The sequence below is a fragment of the Lagenorhynchus albirostris genome, chromosome 2, assembly GCF_949774975.1.
Source record: "Lagenorhynchus albirostris chromosome 2, mLagAlb1.1, whole genome shotgun sequence".
Lineage (NCBI taxonomy): Eukaryota > Metazoa > Chordata > Mammalia > Artiodactyla > Delphinidae > Lagenorhynchus > Lagenorhynchus albirostris.
Window position 1 is genome coordinate 153,315,386 of NC_083096.1, and position 23,060 is coordinate 153,338,445.

The 23,060-nt window shown below is 55.8% G+C and overlaps 1 protein-coding gene across 2 annotated transcripts in view; it reads right to left on the reverse strand.

Moving 5' to 3' along the window:
- Positions 1-23,060, reverse strand: part of KCNQ4 (potassium voltage-gated channel subfamily Q member 4) — a 56,544-nt gene that overhangs the window by 12,355 nt on the left and 21,129 nt on the right. Inside the window, exons 2-9 of one of the 2 annotated variants that reach the window (XM_060140393.1) lie at positions 11,942-12,032; positions 11,158-11,284; positions 10,774-10,949; positions 10,006-10,131; positions 9,494-9,604; positions 9,207-9,302; positions 6,118-6,206; positions 4,200-4,361 (exon numbers count right to left, since the gene is read on the reverse strand). In XM_060140393.1, the coding sequence (XP_059996376.1) occupies positions 4,200-4,361; positions 6,118-6,206; positions 9,207-9,302; positions 9,494-9,604; positions 10,006-10,131; positions 10,774-10,949; positions 11,158-11,284; positions 11,942-12,032 (978 nt within the window). The remainder of the gene's footprint in view (positions 1-4,199; positions 4,362-6,117; positions 6,207-9,206; positions 9,303-9,493; positions 9,605-10,005; positions 10,132-10,773; positions 10,950-11,157; positions 11,285-11,941; positions 12,033-23,060) is intronic. The other variant, XM_060140394.1, reaches the window with a different exon arrangement.

Below are 23,060 nucleotides of genomic sequence, written 5' to 3' on the forward strand. Positions count from 1 at the left end.
GGGCGTGCTCCTAGCATCCAGGTAGAGGCCAGGAACGCAGCTAAACATGCTGAACAATGCATGTGACAGCCCCCAACAATAAAGAATTTTCTGATCCAAGACATCAATGGCGCCAGTGAGAAACTGATTGCAGCGTCTGTTGGTGTCTGGGGGATAGATGTGTGGGCTTGACTGGGGCTTCCCCGTGCGAGAGGGTAAGCTCGGGGCACTGGCTGCCCTCTGACTGCTCTGCTGGACCCAACCCCTGTGCTCACTCCCACAGGGATTTCTTTAAGGACTCCATCTGCCTGCCAAGGCCAAGCTCAGCGGTGGAGGCGTGGCGGGAGGCAGCCTACCCCTACTGGTGCTGCATACAGCCCCTCTCTTCAGGACTGGGAAACAGCACGTGGCTGGCCTCGCCCTTCCTGCCCACCACACCCACACACCCCAAGGAATCTTGCAAAGGGGCAGATCTGACCCAGAGACTCCTCGGTTTTATCCTCCAGCATGTGCCCGTGTCCTACAGCCATGGTTTCCAAGCTCATATCATAACATACCAAACTGCATGAGGCCGACATTTATATAGCACTTCCTCTGAGCCAGGCACAGTCTGAACGGAAGCAGACCCTACGATCGTCCGCATTTTACATGGGAGGAAATGGAGGCACAGAGGGCTTATGCCCGAGGTCCCCTAGCCAGGCTCAGATCCAGGACCCATGTTTCTAAGAAACACTGCTTCTTGGTAGAGCAGCCAGGAGCTCCGTCACCCATCTCCTCCTCATGGGTCCCCTGATCCACAAGGCTCCTGATGCACTTTGGGAAACCCAGGACTCTGTTAAGCCCAAGCTGCCAGGCAGTGCCAACAGTATAAAGCTCACATGGGGCCCTTGGCTTCTTCGTGACCCAGCCTCGGCTCCCGACCTCCACGCTGGGCTGCCTGTTCTTTGCCAAAGCCGCGCTCCCTCTCACCCCCTCCCCTTGGTGCGCGTCGCTTCCTTGGCCTGGAAGGCCCTCCCTCACACCCACTCCTTTGGGGGCCTTCTCCGGGCGAAATGCCTGACCCAAGCTCCACAGGCCCCCTGCTTCTGCCTTTAGTTGTGCTCATCACACCGAAGAGCAGTTACTCTTTGCAACTCTCTAGGCACAATGCTTTATTCATCATTGTGTTCCTAGTGCAGGGCCTGGCACAGGGCAGGTACCCAGGGATGTAGTGGCTAAATGAGGCAGCTAAAGAACTGGGCTCTGGAGTTAGCGAAGGAGGTGCCAATCCCAGCTCCTTCAGGCGTCTGCTAGGATCTAGGTGGTCAGCGGGGAGCCAGGAAGCTAAAGGCCCGGCAAAGGTCAGAGTGGGAAGGACCCTCAGAGAGCCTCTAGTGCAATCTGCCCATTCCACAGATGGGAAACTGAGGTCCAGAGAAGGGAAGCAATTTGGCCAAGATCACGCAGCGGGGTCAGCGGCAGAGCCAGAACTCATCCCAAGGCTCCTGTACGTGTCCCTCCTGGCAGACTGGGCACCAGACCTGGCAGACTGGGCACCAGGCCCTGGAAGACTGGGCACCAGACCTGGCAGAGGCATCCCCAGGAAGGCGAGGGGCTCATCAGGGCCCCAAGGCAGATGGCAGGCGGCAGGCACATGCACCTTGTCTCTGGCCCATCCTGTCCGCCTCTCCAGCCCCAGAACTGGGTGGGGCAAGGAGGAACGGCAACAGGAGAAGGCGAGGGGGTACCTCGGTCTCCAGCTGGCGTGGATCCGAAAGAAACTCCGTTTATTACTAAACATCTGGCTGGAAAGTTGAGAACAAGACACAAACAGAGGTTAGTGGGAAGGAGGCAGGTGGGCAGAGCATGGGGAGCTGCCAGGATGGGGCTGGCCTCCCGTGGCTGGTGGGAGAGAAGGACCCCCCAGCTCAAATCATCCTCCAGCCCACGTGCCCAGAATGCAGAGGTTCTCCAGCTTTGCATAAGGATCTCATGGGGAGCACGTTAAATATGCAGAATTCTGTGCCTCTTCTCCAGAGATGCTCATTCCGTGGGCTTGGGGAGAGGTCCAGTATCTCTGCATTTTGAACAAATGTCCCATGGGATGCAGACGCAGGGAATCAGTGGACCATGCTTTGAGAACCACTGTCTTAGCACCTCATCACAAAACCCATAGAGAGAGGTGCTGGCCCTGCAATGCCACCCCTCAGGAAGTCCCGCTCCGTGTAGCCCTGGGAATGTACTCAGCCTGGATCCACCCACAAGCACCACTAAAGGTGTGGCCAACCAGGGGTGTGTGTGTGTTGGGGAAGGGGGTCCTGTCTTGGGCACCCACCCCACAGGGCCCAGAGAGCCAAGATTAAGGATATGGCCATTTGGCCTGAGGCTGGTGCCTGATCTCCTAGAAGTCCCAGCTCAGCCCCTGGCGTCCCTGGGAAGAAGGGACACTCCAGCACCAGCACCATAAGCCCCAGCCTCACAGACACTGCAGGGCAGACAGACACAGGCCGGAAGTTAGTGATGGCCGAGCTCTCGGCAGTCATCTGTTCCTAGGCCTCAGGGGGCCAGAGACCCAGAGCAGCTGCGGGGGGTGGTACCAGTACTGGAGTCCAGGATAATCTCCATTTTCAGTGTCTTCCTACTTAGGCAGAGTGAGACGAGAGTGAACTGAAGCTACAGAGAGCCCTGGCGCAGGCCGTGGGCCGTGGTGCTCAAATGCCAAAACTTCTGAGTTTCTACCTGTCAGCTGTGGTTGGGTGGGTGTGGGGATAACACTGTAGGACATTCAGATAGTGACAAAGGATACAAGTGGGGCTGCACCGTGGACCCTCTTCCAGTGAACTCCCAGCCTACCCTGGCCAATCATGCTTCCCTTCCTCCCAGAGACCTGGAGGGGCTCTCCCTCTCTACCCACTTCCTGTTCAGCCCCTGGCCAGAAGTGCCCTCACTGAGACCGGAAAAGGAATTCTGCTCCCAGCATCCTCTGCACCAGAACCCCCTCCTCCCTGTTCCCCAGGCCCTTTTAGCCCAGAAACCCAGAGCCCCTGATCAGCCTAAAAACTGCTGATTTTCTGCCCAGAACCCAGAGGCTCAGAGTAGCTTGATGACTTTCTCAAGGACACGCGGCACCAGGCGGCGGAGGCTTTCAGGGCACCTCCACCTTCCGATCCCCGAGTGGCTCACCTCTTCTCCCCTCCCTTGTTCTGGGCCTGGGACTCAGAATCACACCTGAGGCTCAAGGACCAGATGTCCACCTGGCTGATTCAGGGATGATATGTAAAGATGAGACAAAACAAAGAGATGGGTAGGCGACGGGGTGATTGTGGTGGCGGGGGGATTGAATCCTTGACCTCAAAACTACACCTCTACAGGAGAAGCCGCTTTCCCATATTGTGAGTTAGTGGGCCTCCCTTACCCAAAAATGCCTGAAATTCCACTATTTATGAACATTTACGTGAGGGTAAGCATTGTTCTTTCTTTGTTCTTCTTTCAAGATGCAAAAGCTCCAGGAGAGGCAGGTCAAGGGGAAAGAGACTGTTGGGACAGCAAAATGTCCTTTGTAAGGAAGAAAGACATTGTGGGAGAATCCCAGGAGGACCCTCTGGGATTAGCAAAGCTGTGGACAAGGCTTGCACAGGACAAGAGCATTAGTCATTGGTTGAGTTTACATAGGCCCTACAGCAGTTCTTAGTCACAGAGCTCTCTTTCCAGGTGGCATCTCGTTCCCGAGAGGCGAGTTCAGCGTCAAGCCCCTTCTAGAGGAACATGCTGGGGGAGGGGGGGGGTCCCTGCCCTCACACCCCAGTATGGTGTCCACGATTACCTGAGCTGTAAGCACCTGTGGCCAGCGGCCTCCTCCTCTCTCCAGCTTCCCGGGAGGGATGGGAGTGCAGGGATGGAAGAGTGAGGGGGATGTGGAAACAGAGAAAGAAAGAGGACAATGGAATGAATGGAGGAGGTGATGGGAAAGGATGGTGTGGACATCTCCCCCACTCAGACCCTTGGAACCCAAGGTGACAAAACGATGAGTCCACTCTGGCCTCTCCAGAGAGACCCTCGTTCTGTACCTGTCTGACCCTCTGATGACAACTGGTCCAGGCCTCATGACAAGGCCTGGGAGTCCCCAGCACAGGCCCAGACACCCACATAGTGGCTGGAGGCAGGTCTGAGAGAGGATGAGACAAAGAATGGAAGAGGAGGAGGAGAAGCAAGAGGAGGTGGCAGCCCCGGGGGGCCCCTACCTTTCCCCAGGGCAGAAGTAGGTGCTGCCCGGCCGGTGGCAGGTGGCAACGGGTGGGTAACGGGAGGGCGCTCCGTCGGGTACTGGCGCCCGCCGCACCTCCAGGGGCCGTAGGCCCCCGTTGCGGGCCCGTTGCACGTGCTCAAACAAGAGGGCCAGCTCTCTGCAGGACAGGGCACCGTCAGCAGCAGGCAGGGCCTTGGCACCACCCCCTCACCCAAGGGCACTGAGCTCCTGACAGATCTTGCCAGGCCCTGCCTCTCTGGAGGTGCTCGGCAAACACCCCAGGCCCGTGTGGGCAGGGGTGGGGGTGGGAGACTAGCCTTCCCCCCTCTCTCTCTATACTCAGCTCCTGGGAAACCCTCAAGGGTGCCAAGTATGACAGTGCAGGGTGGGCGCCACTCGAGGGCGCCCTCCCAAGGGGGCAGGTGGGAGCGCAAATCCACCTCACTCTGCTCAGCAAGCCGAGCTCCTGGACGTGGAGCTGTGCCCACCCGGAGGCCAGCGGCAGCCCTGAAATCCTCGCCCTCCAGATGCGACTGGATTTTAGGGGGAAACTGAGGCTGAGGAGGGAGCCTTGATAGTGCAGCCCAGCTTCCTCCTCCTGCAGCATTCACTCTTGCCACCGGGCTCTTGGAGACCAGATTGAGGGCTCAGCTTCTTAACTCTCAGCCTTTCTTGTTTCTATAACAAACTTTCTTGTTTCTATAACCCGAGAAGGATATCTCCTCTCTTTGTCCTCTTTGTCTATTGTATGGATGAGGAAACTGAGGTCCAGGGAAAATGAGGATCAGTGGACCCAGAATTTCCAAACCAAGCTCTGTTCCTCTTTCCAGAGGACCCAAGACCACCTTCCCAAATCTTTCCTCCCCATCACACACATCATATTTCTAACAAACCAGCCCCTGCCCCACTCCCCAAGGCCTGGCCTTGAGTCCTTAGGACTGCTTCTAGAAAGGACGACTGCTTCTAGAAAGGACGACTCCTTCTAATCTAACCGGCATCCCTGTCTCTAAGGTGGGAGCTTGCCTCTGCCAGGTGGAGAGATAGGGGGAACCAGTGTGATTCTGGGAGCCCCTCCTTCCCAGCCCCTTCTCTCCTGCTCCTCCCCTGGAAGGCCCCTGGGGCTGAGAGGGAGCGGGGATGGGGGCAGCCAGGTGTAGGGGTGAGTGGGGTCACGCAACAGCTGCTCTTGGAGAACTAATGAGGCAAAAAAGGCACCGGCAAAAACGCTGAGCGCAGCAGCCTGGCCCCGCCTTGCTCACTGCCCGCCTGCCCACGGGACTGAGCCGCTCTCCAAGGTCTTCATTCCTGCCTCAGGGCCTGGCCAGGCACCTGGCCACACGAACCTTGGTGATGCTATTAATGATCCCCTGTGTGGAGCCACCCCTGTGCAGTCTTACCCCAGCCTGGGCCAGTGGGGCGCACCCACTTCTGGGCCCTAAGGCTGCTGCCTGGGACAGTAAAATCACTTACGCATGGGGGTGCTGGGGTGGGTGCTTGTACCCAACATGGTAGAGCTGGTGCTCTACCCAGCTGCAATACGCCAGGCTGGCGAGCGCTAACACTGCCCCCAACTCAGACCGCGGGGAGTGAGCTGCCTGGGCCACTGCCCTGAGTGGCAACAACTCTGGGTGAGCATGTGGCCTGCTAACACCCCAGGACCCAGGGCTCAGCCAGCAGGGCAGGGTTCCACCCCATGCCCTGTGTCCAGCGTCACCGCATTCCCTGGCATAGCAGAGTGGGAGAGAGGACGTTCCAGGCTCTGGGTGACATAGGATCTACAGGGCCAGCCCCAGATGCTCCCATGGGAGCTGTCACCCCTTTGCCCCCCCACCAGGGTTGAGTCCCAGCCATTTGTCCCCAAGGGGCATTACTACCAGCCACCCACCTCCCCTTCCCCCTGCAGTAGGACCTACTTGAAGGACGGGAGGATGCTGTCATAGTAGTACCAAGTGGCTGTCAGGTAGGCCCGGCTCGTGTCGGTGGAGTACAGGCGCCATGCAGCCTGGTGGTGTGGAAGAAACGGGAAGGAGGTGGTGGGGGACAAGGCATCAGAGAGGCCTCTCAGCCCCCCACCAGCCCTCTGCCCCCAAAAGAACCCAGTCCTCAGGCCAGTTGAAGGGTACTCAGAGCCAGAGGCCAGTTCCAACTCCATAGCCACCAGCAGGGCTAGAAGGAGGCCTGGAGAGAAAAGACTGCCCCAAGGTGACGCACAGTCAGCATCAGAGCCAGAGGCCTTGGAGCGTGGGAGTTAAGAGCTGCGGTTTTGTCATCAGGTAGAAGTGGGTTTCCAATCCCAGCTTTGCCACCTACTCATGTGGGCAAATTAAGTAAATGTGCAGAGCCTCAGGTTCCTCATCTGTGAAACGGACATACTACTACTTACCTAACAGAGTGTTGTGAGGACTAAATGGGCAAATGTATATTAAATGCCAAGCGCAGTGCATGGCACATAGCAGGCACTTAATACCTAGTTCCCCCCCTTTTTTTAAACATCTTTATTGGAGTATAATTGCTTCACAATGGTGTGTTAGTTTCTGCTTTATAACAAAGTGACCAAGTTCCAGTTTCTGCTTTATAACAAAGTGACCAAGTTCCCCCTTTAAACACTCCTGTTATCCTGTTACCACAGCTGATAAATATCTATTCATTGTGTATTTGATTAATGTCTTTCTCTCTCCTTAGACTGTAAGCTGTGTCTTGGTCAGCACTGTATCCTCTGGCACCTGATGGGTGCACTGCAAGTGTCTGGGGAATGAACACTGACTGAATAAACCATTGTTACTAATAATAACCCCACCCCCTCCTTCCCAGCTGCCTGTCACTGCCCATGGGATTGACGAGGGGAGGAAACAGCATCACCTACCAACCCCTCAGCACCCATGAAGTTGCAGGGTTTCCTCTGCGGCAGGAGGGATGACGATCAGACAAGAGGAAGGACAGTCCCTCTCCCCCCAGGTAAAGAGAAGAGCCAGGTAGGGACTGTGAGTGGGGTAATCAGTGAGGGCAAGAAGGCTTGGGAGGTGCTGGGCAGGAGGAAGCAGAACTGGTCCCTTCTTCGGGTGCCTCTTGTCCTTAAGGGACGGCCCACTGCTGACCTCACTGGCCAGGCACCCTCCCAAGACAGGAATATTTTTACTTCCTGCTTGCCTAGGCCCCTGGCTTGGGCTGGGGAGCAGCTGCCAGAGCTGTCTCATTAACTATGGGCACCACAATACCAGCTGTCTCTCGGCCTGGCCAGTGCCAGCCGCCTGCCCCTACAATGCCCCTCGGAAGGCCAGCTCCCAGGGAACAGCAGCCATTGTGCCCCAAGGGATGCTAAGAAGGAAAGGTTGGGCTGGTGGCCGGAGATAGTAGAGATGGGAGGGGGGGTTCCACCCTGGGGAGGAAAGATAAGGGGGGCCTTGAGTCAGACCTGGGCTGGGGGGTCAGAGCATGGCCAGCTGGGGAGCAGGCCGAGGCAGGCTGTGCATAGGTGCCCTGAACTATTTCTCGCCGAGGTTCCTCTTGCACAAGGCTGAGTCACGGAGTCACAAAAAAATCAGAGTCTTGCCTCAGCCCGTGCCCCGTCGGAATGCCTCAGACAGTGGGGGAAACTGAGCCCACACACTCCTGCTTTTTTCCCACCCGTCTGGCTGTTCCTCCTCTGCCTCCTTGGCTGGCTCAACTCTGACCACCCAGCCACGAAGTGCTGAGGTTCCTTAAAGCCCAGCTCTGGACCATCTTCTCTTCTCCTTCTGTCCTCTCCCCACTGGGCAAGCACTTCATTACCATCCGCACACAAGGCCCAGCACATTCCTCACCTCGGCTGCACACCAGTACATCAGTGACCTCCTCAACATCCCCCCTCGGGGGCTCAGAGGCCCCTCAGACTCTGCGTGCCCCAGCCAAACTCACACTCTTCATGCCCCCAAGTCTGGTCCCCCTCCAGTGAGGAGGGTCATCCACCATCCAGTCAGGCAAGCCAGTCACCCTGCCATCTCCCTCTCCCTCACTCCTGATGTCACCAATTTCACCTCCTAAATACGCAGCATCTGCCTATTTCCTTCCATCTCATCTGTTGCTACCCTAGTCCAAGTCACCCGCCTTGGACTCACCCAGACTGTTCCCAGAGCCTCTTATCTGCTCCCTCCACACACGCAGGTCACCCTCCAATCCACTCACCACCTTTCAGAACATATATCTGATCATGTCACCCCTTCCTCCTGCCCCGTACCTGTTAATGGATCCTCATTGTTCTTAGGAAACTATTAAATTCCTCTCTCTGGCCCTCAGGTCTAGGCCTCGCCCACTTATCCAAACCCTTCCACTTGAGCTTTCTGTTCCTGTCTCAACTAGCTTCCTTCCTGTTCATCAAACACACCCTGCTCCCTTTCACCACGGGACCGTTGCACACGCTGTTCCCTTACCTCGAAGGCTTCCCCCTTCACCTCTTCACCTAGTTAACTCCTACCCATCCTCCAGCTCTCTGCTCAAGTGTCAGTTTCCCAGTGTAGTCATCCCTGAGTTCCCCTTTAAGGTCAGATCAGGCCAGGTCCCCTGTAAAATGCTCTTCAGAGAACCATTTCTTTCTTTCAACGTGTTTCTCTCAGTTTGTAGCTACAACATTCACTTGTAGGAGTGCTTGCGGGGTGAATTAAGGTATCGGGAGTAGAACAGGCTTACTGATGACTGCACAGCTGATGGGTGGCAGGACTGGGTTTCCACTAGGGACCTAGGGCCTCTTGTCCAGTCTCCACTCCACTTCAGGCCATGTAGAGTTGGGGTTGCAGTGGGTCAGTGGGACAGCTCTGGCTAGCCCTGAACTGGGCATGTGGTGCAGGGAGAAATTTCTGAAAATCTTAGCCAGCGTCCTAGCTCTGTCCCTGACTTGGCATGTGACCCCAGAAAAGTCACATCTCTCTGAGCTTCAAAGTGGAGTCATAGTTGTGAAGCTGGGACACGAGGGTCATCATACAGAGCTGACACACCAATTCAGTTCAGGGGCTTCCTGGGCGTCCTGTACCTGGATGAGGTTGGCTGCTGGCATCCTCCGCTTCTCAAAGTGCTTCTGCCTGTGCTGCTCCTGCACCTTCAGGGCAAAGCCGGAGCCAAGGATGCCCTAGGAGGATAGGCATGGTTCGCGGAATATGGTGATGGTGGGGACAACAAAAGGCAGCAAAGGTGCCCCCACCTCTGCCCATCTGAGGTGCCCATCACCACTCATGCAAATGCTGGACGGGGCTTAAGCAGGATCTGTCCCCAGGACGCCCCCGCCCAGGGCTGGGCCATCCGAAGTGGAGGGGGACTCACGGCAGGCAAGGCAAAGAAGGAGACGCCTAGTAAGGCGAAGCCAGCAGCCAGGACCCTGCCCAGCCACGTGTGTGGTGTCTTGTCACCATAGCCAATGGTCGTCAGTGTAATCTGGGAACGCAAACAGGTTACCTGCAGGGCTGGTTACGGGGGCCACCCACAGGAGCTTGTTGGGTCCCAGGCAGGTGGGAGCCTGATCACAAGGGAGGGGGCCTCCATGGTTGCCCACAGGGACTGGTCACAAGGACTTGTCAAGGGGGCTGGTTAGAGGCATAAGTGGATTCTCCGCCTCCCCCGTGCTGGTGGAGGAGAGGGGTACAGGTCACAAGGACTTGATGTAGGGAACTAGATGGGGTCACATGCTGGTCCACTGGAGGACTAACACAGAGGCTGGTCACGAAGGTCCCAGCCTTAGTCGAGAGGACAGGGACAGGCCCCTAGGTCGGGGTCACGACGATCAGGCCGGGGAGGGTCCCAGGGAGAAGGGCGGCCCTGCACAGACCCTCACGCACCGTCCCCCACCACAGCGAGTCGGCGTAGGAGGAGAAGTCGGAGTTGGCGTCCTTCTCAGCCAGATAGACCAGGAAGGAGGCGAAGATGAGCACCAGAAACCCGATGTACCAGGCGGTGATCAGCTCCTGTGGGGTCAGCAAGGGATGAGACCATACACCTGGCACAGGTGGGGAGGTGGACGGCTCCCAGAATGGCCTATGGGAGGCGTTCTGAAAGGGGATAAGAGTACCCACCTCTCGGAAGTCCCTGGAGGTGGCTCTGCCTGCCTTTCTTTCTCAGCAACTCCCTTCAAGGAGACCCTGCCCCGCCTTCAAGGAGGAGCGAGGCCCTCACAAAACCTCAGAGCACGCCCCGGCCCTGCCCTTGACCCTCCAGGTTCCACGCTCAGACCTCCGCCCACAAGCCCATCTTGCACCGCCCCCCAAGCCCCACTTTCAGGCTTCCATCCCGCCCCACATCCTGTCCCGCCCCAGCCCCACCCTCAGACCCCGCTCCAGCTCCCCACTTCCCTGTAAGCGTAGACCCCCAAACCCGGAAGCTTCCAATTGAGACTCTCAAGCCCTGCCCTTCAGGCCCCGCCTCCTGGCCTGGTTCTGACCTCCCCTCCAGACCCCGCCCTTGCCCCGCCCCCCGAGGTAGCCCCTGTGGCCTCGCCCGCGCTGGGTCCCTGGTCTCCCCTACCACGGCCCCGCCTCCGCTCGGCCCCGCCCCTCCAGCTGCCGCACCAGCTCCGCCCCGGACGCGCCCCCGGACACGCCCGGCCTCACCTTGCTGTGAGCGAGAACCACCGAGCCCAGCAGCTTCCAGGTGCCGCCGCGGCGGTCCATGCGCACCATGCGCAGGATCTGCAGGAAGCGCATGCTGCGCAACGCAGACGTGGCAAAGATGTTGCCCTGCGTGCCGGCGGCGATGACGGCCACCGAGGCCACGAACACGATGAAGTCTGCAGGGGCGGAGAGCGGGCGAGGTCATGGCCAGCGCCGGGGAGCCAACCTACCCTGTGCCTGGACCCGAGGTTGGGGGTTCCTGGGGCCGAGGGGGCGATTGGGAAGGTCTGTTGAGTCTGTGTCAGCAGCCAGGGTCCTGGGGTCAGGGTGTTAACCCTGGGGCTTGGGGGTCAAGAGTCAGGCGGGGCTGGGTAAGCCCATTACCGATGACACAGAAGGGTTTTCTGGCAAAGCGGAAACGGCCCTGCCATCCTCGGTAGCGGCAGCAGCATCCCGCGGACCAGATGCGGATGATGTACTCCAGACCAAACACCACGATCATCACGAATTCCTGTGGGACCAGGGGCCTGAGTTCTGGTCCCCACTCTTCAGGACCGGGGTCTAGGTCACACGGCACCCACCCAGCCCGGAGTCCCTGGGTTAGGGGGTACTAGGATTTCCTCAGACCACCTCTCCTGGAGGTTCTACACCTGGATGGACCTGAGGAGGATTCCAGAAGGAAGTGGCTTCTTCCATGTCTTCCAAAGAGACTGAAAGCCCAAATCTATCCTCCCTTGCTGTCCCCATGAGCTGTCTGGGTTTTTCTTCTCCTCATCCCACCCTCCCCCTCCCAGCCATCCCAGCCTCTGTAACCCTGACCAGGTGACATAAGAGGTGGTTGGTTGTCTGTCACTGTGACCCTCCAAGGTGCTTCCCGTTAGGGGGAAAACCCCCATCACACCAGGGGTGGTGTTAGCAGTTTTGATCCTGAGAAGGAGTGGCTCTCCTCTGGGCCCATCATAAGCCCTGGCATAGAGGCGGGAGCTCTCCCAATACCTGCTATAAAGCAAGGGATGAAGCCCAGAGAGGGGCAGCCACCAGGTCAGAGAATACAGCACAGCAAGCCACTCTCTGAGCCATGGTATGAGAAGCCTCACTCCACCTTCACCCTCAGACCAGAGGTGCCACCCCGACACAGACTCCCTCAGACCCAGACTCCGGCACTCACCAAGATAAGGAGACACTCGTTGGCAATTTCCTGGTGCTCCGGGATAGTGGACAGCACGGACAGCACCAGGCAGCTGAAGACCAGCAAAAATCTGCAATAGCAGCATGAAGGAGAGGGTTAGACTGCTGGATGGACAGGGCAGCCAAGGAGCCTCTGGCAGGGGGCTGCAGAGTCAGAGGAGAAGGAGGAGGAGGGAAGCTTCATTTGGGAAGAATAATCTGGAAAGCAGACTAAGAATCAGAGTTCCCTGGAGCTGTGGCTTGGTGCTGGACACCAAAGGGAGAAGCCCCCGAGCTCCAGGAGGCTGCTGAGCTCACAGACACCTTACAGCCCTCTCAGTTGCCCTTGAGGCAGCTGCCGCTCACAGAGGTGGTCACTGAGCTGTGGGTGGTAGGTCTGTCTGGGCTGGCCGAGGGAGGGACCCAGGAATCCCCCCTTCCCTATGAATTCCAAGATGGCAGAAGCATGGTTTCACCTGCAGAATGAGGACAATTGCCTCTGCCTTCGTGAGTTCTCATGGAATTAAATACTGAGACAGCTAGGGAAGGAAAGGGGATTGGGGAAGACAGATAGGGAGGGAACATGCAGAGGGGGAGAGGGTGTGGGAGGGCAATCAGGCAGCAGGGAGCCATGCCATCGAGGCCTGGAACTTCCCTGGAACTTCCCGGAGGGCAGTGGAAAGCTACTGAGTGGCTCAGAACCAGATGGTTAGAAATAATCCAACTCATCTGACACTCCCCTCAACCCTAATTGCACACATGAGGAAACTGAGGCCCAGAGGAGGAAAGGGATTCACCCAAGGTCACCCAGGATGTCCAGGACAGGGGTGAGATTAGAGCCAGGGTTTCCAACTCCCCAGTGGATGGGAAGAGGGGAAAGGGCGTGAGGAGAGAACCTGCTGGACTCAGGGAGAATGTGAATATGTGAGGGAAGACAGGATGTGGGGCACAGGCTGCAGATGCGGCAAAAGGGAACGATGCTGGCCTCCCGGAAGCACTCCTCCTTTTGATGGGGGTGTTGCTCCTGGAAGAGACTCCAGAGGGCATGGACCTACAGCCTCTCCAAAGTGTTCCCAGAGTGTCCCCACCTGGGACTGCTGACACTGCATTCTGCCTGAAACGACTCACCACTGGAGCCTGATGAGATGCTGTTCACGCTCCCCTCGCCCCAGCGCTCCTGCTGGGATGCCCCCATCCCACTGTTCCCGCAGAACGCCCCTCCCAGTGCTCGCCTCCCAAGTCACTGTCTATGGCGCTTTATTTGTGTTCACATTTCATCGCGGCAGGGGCATGGGCTCCGAGTCAGAGAGACCCGGGTTCAAATTCCGGCCCTGCTGTGTGTGTGACCCTGGAAAAGTCACCTATCTTCTCTGAGCCAGTCTGGGCATCCGTAAAGTGGGGGCTGACCGGGAGATGGGGTGGGACATGGGAAGGGCGTGGCTCCACCCTGGCCCACTTACACCTCCCTGGACAGGGCTCCCAGCCTGCGTGGAGGGCAGGTATAGGGCTGCAGCCCAGCACATGCCCCGGGGCGGGGCGGGGGGGGGGGGGACGTAGGTGGTAAATGTCAGTAAAAGGTTTTGGTTGAATGAGTGAGGAAGAGGAGGCCTCCTGTGCCAGTTCCAGGCAGGAGCTGAGTCAGCAAAGACGTAAGGCACAGGGAGAGGTTGGGGAGAACACCAGCTCCTCATGTTCAATAATTAACCACAGCAAACGCAGCGAAGCCAGTGCCGCATCCACCGGGAATGGGGACCACCACCGACACAGGGCTCAGGGGCGGAAGGGTACTCCTGAGGCTATTCCATCCAGCCCCCTCCTCTGGGAGGCCTGCAGCCAAATTCTGATGGGCCTTCACCCCAGCCCTGGACAGAAATCCTTTAATCCCACTGCTCAGCTGACCTCAGAACCTCAGGCAAATGGGTCACGTTTGGGGCTTCCTGCTGAGTGTTTCAAGATTTTTTTTTCTCACCACTATTCTTTCCATGTCGATAGGTACACATCTCTAAAATGTCCACTTCACAATAGGTTGCGTGAAAAAAGCAGATTATGAAACCTTAAAGCGATGTGATTCCAACTTTTAAAATATAGATTTTTAGTGTACACATACCAAGAGTCAGCAGGGCTGATCTCTGGGTGGCAAAATTAAGAATGATTTGGCATTTGTTTTGCTTTTTGCTTATCTTCATTTCTTAGTTTTTTGGGTTTTTTTTCGGTACGCGGGCCTCTCACTGTTGTGGCCTCTCCCGTTGCGGAGCACAGGCTCCGGATGCGCAGGCTCAGCAGCCATGGCTCACGGGCCCAGCCGCTCCGCGGCATGTGGGATCTTCCCGGACCGGGGCACAAACCCGTGTCCCCTGCATCGGCAGGCAGACTCTCAACCACTGCGCCACCAGGGAAGCTCATTTCTTAGTACTTTTAAAGAATAAACATGTGCTGCTTGGGTAATAACAAACTAACATCAATTTTAAAATGCATTTCCTTAAAAATACAAACGGGGGGGAAAAACCTTTAAATTCTGTCCCCACCCCTTTACCACAAGAGCCCTGGCCACTTTTTAAAAATAAATTTATTTATTTATTTATTTGTTTATTTATTTATTTATTTTTGGCTGCGTTGGGTCTTCATTGCTGTGTGCGGGCTTTCTCTAGTTGCGGTGAGCAGGGGCTACTCTTCATTGCGGTGCACAGGCTTCTCATTGCAGTGGCTTCTCTTGTTGCGGAGCACAGGCTCTAGGCACATGGGCTTCAGCAGTTGTGGCACATGGGCTCAGTAGTTGTGGCGTACGGGCTTAGTTGCTCCATGGCATGTGGGATCTTCCCGGACCAGGGATCGAACCCATGTCCCCTGCATCGGCAGGCAGATTCTTAACCACTGTGCCACCAGGGACACCCCCAGCCTTGGCCATTTAGCAGGTGTGAGGGTGTGGCAGCCTCTCCCCGAGTCCAGTTCACCTGTCAACGGCCTGCTCAACATCTCTTCTCGGTTGTCCAGGGGCCTCTCAAACCCAACGTGTCCGAAAACAAACTCTCAATTTGCCCTAAAATCTCTCTCCTCTCCGGTTGCCCCATCTCAGGAATGGTGCCCCCTTCCATCCAGGGGCTCAGGCCAAGTATCTAAGAGTGACCCTCGACTCTTCCTTTCCCTCCCCCTCCACATCCCGTCCTTTAGCAATTTCTATTGGCTCTAACTACAGAATGTAGCCCTGGACAGACTAACCCCCATCATCTCACCCCGACTGGTCTCCCTGCCTCCACTCTGGCCCAACAGGAACCCTCTTCAAAGCAATCAGTGTGATTTTCCTACAAAGCAAAGCTGGAAACCAGGACTCTCCACAGAACTCTCCTCTGATTTCCTATGGCACTTAAAGAGCGGCAGTCAAATTCCTCAGCATGTCCAGCAAGGCCCTGTGAGATCCGGTCCCACCCAGCCCTTGAACTTGATCTGCTTCTCTCCAGCCCCTCCATCATTGTGCTCCGGCCATTCTACCTCCCTGCCATTCCTGGAACACATCAAAAGTTTTTCCATCTCCAGGCTTTGCACTTGCTTTGCTGTTTCCTCTGCCTATTTATTGCTCCCGTACTCATCCAGAACTCTGTTCAAACATCACTTCCTTGGAGAGGCCTTCCCCAGCCACCCCCTCTCCAAAGTAATGGCCCCATCCCCGCTCTCTCTCCCCTGAATCTGCTTTCTTTATTTTTTCATAGACTGAGTAAACGAACAGCAGAAATTCACCTTAAACAAACCTCAAAACATCATGTCACCAAAGCCCCCAGTTTGTACCCACTGCAGAGGCTCCCAGAGTTCCAAGCACATCCATCCCTGACCCGTTGGGCCCCCCAGCAGCCTTCCTGAGAAGCGAAGAGAAGGCAAGTCTCCAACCCTGACCAGCTCTATTTGGTAGACACTGTTTAGAAAACGCCTGAACTTCGCCTCCTCTAGCCTTCATACACTGGCTAGGGGTTAGATGCTCAATACAGTTGAACAGATATACTTAGTTTGTCAGAGAACATCTCGTGTTCCAGGCAGCTGAATAATTATCCCCATCTTCCAGTTGAGGAAATGGGCCCAGGGAGGGGCAGACTTGCTCCAGATCACTCAGTGAATCCATGGCAGAGCTAGGGCCCAAGCTGCCTTGGCCCTCCTGAGAGGTCCTCACACAGACACCCATTCTTGGGACAGCAGAGAGGGATCATGTCTGGAGCTTAGGGATGGAGGGGACAGGGAGAAGGAGCCCTGAGCTGGGATCTGGTCATGTCTGCCAGAACCAGTGTGTGACTTCATTCATACAACAAATAAAGATTGTCTAAGGATTGTCTCTGGCCCCTTCTGAGGCTTCAGTTTCCCCATCTACAAAGTATAGATGGTACACAGGAGCTGGCTGGCTTGGGCCCTCTAAAATCAATCCAGGGCTTCCCTGGTGGCGCAGTGGTTGAGAGTCCGCCTGCTGATGCAGGGGACACGGGCTCGTGCCCCGGTCCAGGAAGATCCCACATGCCGTGGAGCGGCTGGGCCCGTGAGCCATGGCCGCTGAGCCTGAGCGTCCGGAGCCTGTGCTCCGCAATGGGAGAGGCCACAGCAGTGAGAGGCCCACATACCACAAAAAATAATAATAATAAATAAATAAATAATAAAATCACTCCAGCAGAAAGGCCAGGCTGGCAGCCGCTTACTGGAGCATCTTCGCCCAGCACACCTGGCTGCACCTTGGGGCCCATGTTCTCCCTTGCGCAGCCCAGCAGGCAGAGCTGGGACGGGTGGGTGATGCCTGGCTGGCTCTCCCTGGTTAGAGCTTATTGTGAGACTTACTGCAAGCCTTGGCCCACTCACCCGTTCTGTAACTATCCCACTCATTCAGGAAGGCAGCAAGGAGATTAGGGATGAATAGGTGACTGGTTTGCTTGGATCCATGGTTGTCAAACTACAGCGGGCATCAGAATCACCTGGCAGGCTTATTAAAATACTGATTTCTGGGCCTCACTCCTAGAGCATTTGATTCAGTAAGTATGAACAGGGGCCTGAGAATATGCATTTCTACAAAGTTCCTGGTGATGCTAACGCTGCTCCCCCAGGGACCACACTTTGAGAATCACTAGGTTAGCGAATGGGGGTGGTCGTGGCTGACTCAGTTATTAGCCAACTCAAGGCTTTTTAAACAGCTGTAATCATTGCCGCCCCCCACCCCCACCCCGCCCCGTGGCCTTCCTCAAATTAATGCCAGGGAACCCCAACCCTAACCCTAACCCTAGCCACAGTGTACGAAGGCGGGGGTCGGGGTGGGGGAGGAAAAGCCTGCTGGGGAGGTGGGTCTCATGCCAACCTCAGCTTCACCCCAGTTCGCTGTGTGACCCCATAACTGGTCCCACTGGCCAAGGCTTCCTGTTGGCCAGGCACTGGCGGGGCCCTCCATGTGCATATTCATAACCCCTCCTCCCAGCACTTCCATGAGAGCAGCACCACAGTCACCATGGTCCTTCAGTGAGGAAACAGGCTCCAAGAGGTGTACGGTGGCTGTACAACTCTGTAAATACACTAAAAACCACTGAATTGTGTGCACCTTAAAAGGGGGGCACATGGGGGGCTTCCCTGGTGGCGCAGTGGTTGAGAGTCCGCCTGCCGATGCAGGGGACACGGGTTCGTGCCCCGGTCCGGGAAGATCCCACATGCCACGGAGCGGCTGGGCCCGTGAGCCATGGCCGCTGAGCCTGCGCATCCGGAGCCTGTGCTCCGCAACGGGAGAGGCCACAACAGTGAGAGGCCTGCGTACCGCAAAAAAAAAAAAAAAAACGGAAAAAAAAAAGATAGAAAGAAAGGCATACTAGGTTGTCCAAAGCCATAGGGCCAGGACCTGAACCCAAGTCCACCTGGACCACCAAGGCATAGTGCCTCTCTGGGCCTCAGTTTCCCTGTCTGCAATATGAGGTGGGGAGTGTCAGCCTTACGACTACCCAGCAGTGGGGTAGAAGGGAAGGGTGAGCCATGAGCTCAGCTCCACACTCTTTGGGGATGTCCCTGGAGAGACAGATGCTTGAAGGCTGGAGAGATGGGGATATGAAAGACAAGAGGGCTGGGGTAGGGTGGATTAGGCAGCAGAAAAGAGGTTATCGCCTAACCTCTCTGAGCCACATTTACTTAAGAAATGTTCATTGCAGGGACTTCCCTGGTGGCACAGTGGTTGAGAATCCACCTGCCAATGCAGGGGGTACGGGTTCGATCCCTGGCCCGGGAAGATCCCACATACCGCGGAACAACTAAGCCCGTGTGCCACAACTACTGAGCCTGTGCTCTAGAGCCCGCGAGCCACAACTACTGAGCCCACACGCCACAACTACTGAAGCCGGCGTGCATAGCACCCGTGCTCCACAACAGGAGAAGCCACCGCAATGAGACGCCCGCACACCACAAGGAAGAGTGGCCCCCACTCACCGCAACTAGAGAAAGCCCGTGGGCAGCAATGAAGACCCAACACAGCCAAAAATAAATAAATAATAATAATAAAAAAAGAAATTGTTCATTGCCATCCACACTCAGCCAGTTTTATTGTAAAGCCAGCAATTAATCATACAGGTCCCCAAGAAACTAACAAGTGTAACACAGTGGTGATATGATGGATGAAGTGATAACAGTGTACCCAGAGGCTGGGGGGAAACCCAAGATGGCTTTAGCAGAGTCAAAGTAGAGGGATCAGTGAAGAGGTGGAGGTGACGAGGACAGGGGTGGGGTGCCCCAAGCAGAGGAAGCAGGATATGTGTGCAAGCAACAGAGATGTGGGAGCCTGGAGGCAGTACAGGGCAGCCGGTAGTTCTAGCAAGTGTGGGCCTAAAATGAAGGGGCAGAGGAGAAACCAGAGACGGCCAGATCAGGCACCCTCAGACCTTACGAACGTTACCTAAAGGCAATGGAGAGCCATTGAAGAGTTTTAACAGAGGGAATGATATGGTCTGATTTGTGTTTCACGACCACAACTCAGGGGCAGTGGGGACCATGGATTAGAGACTGATCAGGAAAAGCAAGTAGGAAGCTCCACAATAGTTCAGATGAGAGATGACAGTGCAACGCGAAAGAGAAGTGAATGGACTGGAGAAAGTGTTAGAAAGTGTTAGGAAGTAGGACTTGATGGTTAATTGGAAATGGGGACAATGAGAGAGAATAACTCATATTTCTGGTGTGGGGACTGGATGGATGAAGGTGCCATGACTGAACTGAGATGGGAGAGCCCAGGGGAGGAGCGGGTGTGGGGGTGCTGAGCTCCGTTTTGGACGTGTTGAGATGGAGAGGGCTGGGCAAACGCTCTGGGTATGAAGATAGAAACCTGAGCCGGAAATGTGGATCTGGGGGACATCGAGGGAGAGGTGGTGACTGAGGCCATGGGTGCGGCTGAGACAGTCCAGAGAGCATGAGGCAAATTTAGAGGAGGAACCAATGGAACCCCAGAGGTGCAGAGGGTGGAGAGACCCTCTACCCAGACTGGGAAGGAGCAGCCAGTGAGATGGGATAGAAACCAGAAGAGAGAGGTGCCAGGCCAGGAGCAAAAAGTGTTTCAAGGAGGGAGTGTGGACGACAGTGTCAAATGCTGCCGAGAGGTCAAGCAAGGCCTGAAAAATGTCCACTGGATTTGGTGACACGTTGGTCACTGGGTACCTTGGCAAGGCCAGCCACGGGGGGGTGGGCGGGCTGGAGCAGGTCTAGATGGGATGAGAAAGGGAGAGGGGCCGTGAGGAAGTGGAGACAGTTGAGTGGAGGTATAACTATTTAAAGAAGTTTAAAGTGTAGAGGCTGAGATCCGTAGCTGGAGAAGGATACGGAGCACAGGGAATAAGCCATTGTTCTTTTTGTGGTTGTGGTTGTTGTTTTAAGATGAGAGAGCCAGAGTGGAAGGAGCCAGGAGAGAAGGAGAAGTTGAAGATGTGAGAGAGAGACGGAGCGATCAGTGGAGTGAAGTCCCCAGGGCAGCTGGGAGGCTGGGATCCAGAGCAGGGGAAGCGCTGGTGCTGAGCAGAGAGGACCCCGGCGGTTTCCATGGTGACAGGCGGGAAGAGGGAGAGACCAGGTGGGAGAGGAGATGGGGGGACAGATGGGAGAAGCCTGGAGAGTCCCCATCAGGGGACTCGACTTTCTCTGGGAAGAGGAGGCCAGATCTACTTTTCAGTAGGGAGCAGAGTGGGTGGGGGTCTGAAGAGGTTTGAAACCGCAGGTGTGGAGAATGGGAAAGTGAGCTGACCAGGCCCTGGAGAGGGGTCCAATGGGAACACAGGACCGTTATCCCCATAGGGGAGGATGGGAGAAAAGACCTAGAACATCGCAGGTGCTCCACACACGCATTTTTGGTTTGGCTTTTTTTGCTTTTTAAAGCATGATGATTCTGAGGGAGGAAGGAGCCTGTGTGGGATGAGGGGACCTCCCCGCTCCCCACAAGGCCAAAGTAAATGCAGTTCCAGGCCCTGCCGCTTCCTTCCCACTGGGTCTCCTTCCTTCCTTCCTTCTCTCCAGTGTCCCTCCTCCCACACTGAGCCCTGCCAGGGTCTGCCCCCCGGCCTGGCCACCAGCCGGCTCTCTCATTTCTGCATCTGGCCTTGGGAGAGAGTGACTCTTTCCTTGCCTCCCAGACCAGGACCCCAAATGCAAGGTTCTATCTTCCCTTGGCTATGGAACCCTGGGGCCAGTCTGTCCCCATCCAGCCAAGGTTCCTGGAGGGCAGAGGCCATGACCCCCACCACCTTCCAGCAGAAAAGGGCTTCTTAAACCCCAAACCCGAGCTGATACTGACGAAGGAACTTCAACTAGACCTGAGAGGCACTTCCTGACACACTTCCTGGCAGTGTGGCCCAGAGGGTCCCAGGCTCCTCTGGGGAGAACAGGCTCGAACTTTCTCTTGCAGGGGGATAAAGGGTAGGGGCACTTAGCCAGGCCTCAGAGTGAGGCTCTTTCCAAGAATCCTCAGGGGCTGAGACGAGAAGTTTCCCCTGATCCAGCGATTCTAAATATGGCAAAGGGAGCAAAAGCACGTGACCCAGGGCCCCGCACCAGGGCTGCTGCTGCTGCGGCCGCCGTTTCTCTGGGCCAGAGGCCTGTGCTGGGGCTCAGGGCTAGGAGTGAGGTCTCAGTGGAGTCCCAGTTTCCCCATCTGCAACATGAAGGTAGGGGACAACTCAGCAACGGCTAAAGTCCCTTTAGCCTTACAGCTCTCCAGCCGTGGGGCAGAAGGGAAAGGGCTGGCCTTCAGCTCAGTTCCAGATTCCTTGAGGATGTCCCTGGAGGGACAGCAGCTGCCAGTACATAGTACAAACTATGAAAAAAATGCGCCCTCCTGGAGGACCAATTAGAAAAGGCATTCCCTTTAGCATGAAAAATGATAGAAACTGACCCTTCCAAATGACCCCATTAGAACCAGGTAACCCTTGCCCTGGGCTGACCCACCCTCAAGCACAGGCTGCATTTGGCACCACTCACCCTCTCGGCCCAGCCCTTTGCATCATACAGGGCACACAGGACATGGGGCAGCCCTGGAGATGGCCCTGACAGCCAGCACAGCCCTGGAAGGGCCAACCCCTTGTGGTACCACGTGTCTCCGTGCCCCTCTCCTGGCTGCCGGGAGATGGACGCTGACCCAAGAAATCACCCCCACACACACATAGGTTGGGCTGAGACAATCAGATTCTTTGTCTTAGGCATGGAATTAAGGTCTACCATAGAGACCTACTCAATATTCTGTAATGGCCTATATAGGGAAAGAATCTAAAAAAGAGTGGATATCTGTAGATGTATGACTGATTCCTTTTGCTGTACACCTGAAACTAACACAGCATTGTAAATCAACTAGATTCCACTAAAAATTTTTAGGGCTTCCCTGGGGGCGCAGTGGTTAAGAATCTGCCTGCCAGTGCAGAGGACACGGGTTCAAGCCCTGGTCTGGGAAGACCCCACAGTCCGTGGAGCAACTAAGCCCGCACGGCACAACTACTGAGCCTACGCTCTGGAGCCCACGAGCCACAACTACTGAAGCCCTCATGCCTAGAGCCCGTGCTCCGCAACAAGAGAAGCCACCACAATGAGAAGCCCCCGCACCGCAACGAAGAGTGGCCCCCGCTCGCCGCAACTAGAGAAAGCCTGCACGCAGCAACGAGGACCCAACACGGCCGAAAATAAATAAATAAATATTTTTTTAAGTTAAAAAAATTTTTTTTAAAGAAATAATACATGAATGAATGAAAAAAAAGAATAAAAGATTATGTATGACTTAGGGGAAAAAAAAGAACCATAGAAGCACGTTGGCGGAGGTGCAGAGAGAAGTGCAGATGAGACTGTCGCTCCGGAATCTCATCTCCCCCTCTCGACTCCACAAAGCCCAGATGTGCTTCCTGCTACGAAGCCTTACAAATTCTTCCCTCTCCTTCCAGTAGGTGTTCTCCACCTCCACATGCTTTCTTGAGCCCGTGTGAATGGTCTTGGTCCCAGTATGGTATGGAAGGCGGTGTCTTCTCGACAAGGTGCTTTATGAGTCACAGCCTCGTCCTCTCCCACCTGAACCAGCTCCAAACCCTCCTACTTGTTCTTGCTGCTTCCCTGTACCATGACAGCTAGACTACCTGGTGCACCAGGTAAGTGGGCCGAACAACATGTCAAGGGTGGCAACGAGGAGGGGGCAGGGGCTATCCATCTGTCCAGGGCTGGCCAGGCAGCGCTGACTCCTCAAATAAACAGGGAGCGTGGCCTCCTAAGCAGGAGGCCAGCAAAGTGAAAGCAAACTAAGGGGTGGAATTCAGGCAGCCTGAATTTTGGAGACTGAAACAAGATGGCCAATGGAAACTTCCCCCTGGTTCTACCTGAGCAGCTTGTGTGGATTTGGGTGACTCAGTTTTACATGCTGAGCTTGGCATAAGATTTCATTTGAACAAAGAGCTTTGCTGCTTTTTGTTTGTTTGTTTAAAGTGTGAAATCCACCGACTTGCAGGCTCAGGCCCAAGCACCTTAAGCATGGTTGCAAGGCAGGCCCTTACTCACCCCGCCACCTGACTCTCCACCACTCAGTGCCCCACCTGGCACAAAATACTCCATTGTCACAGCTCTGTTCCCCCCAAAAAAAGCAAACAGAGCTTTTTTGCTCTGTTTTTTGCTCCTCACCT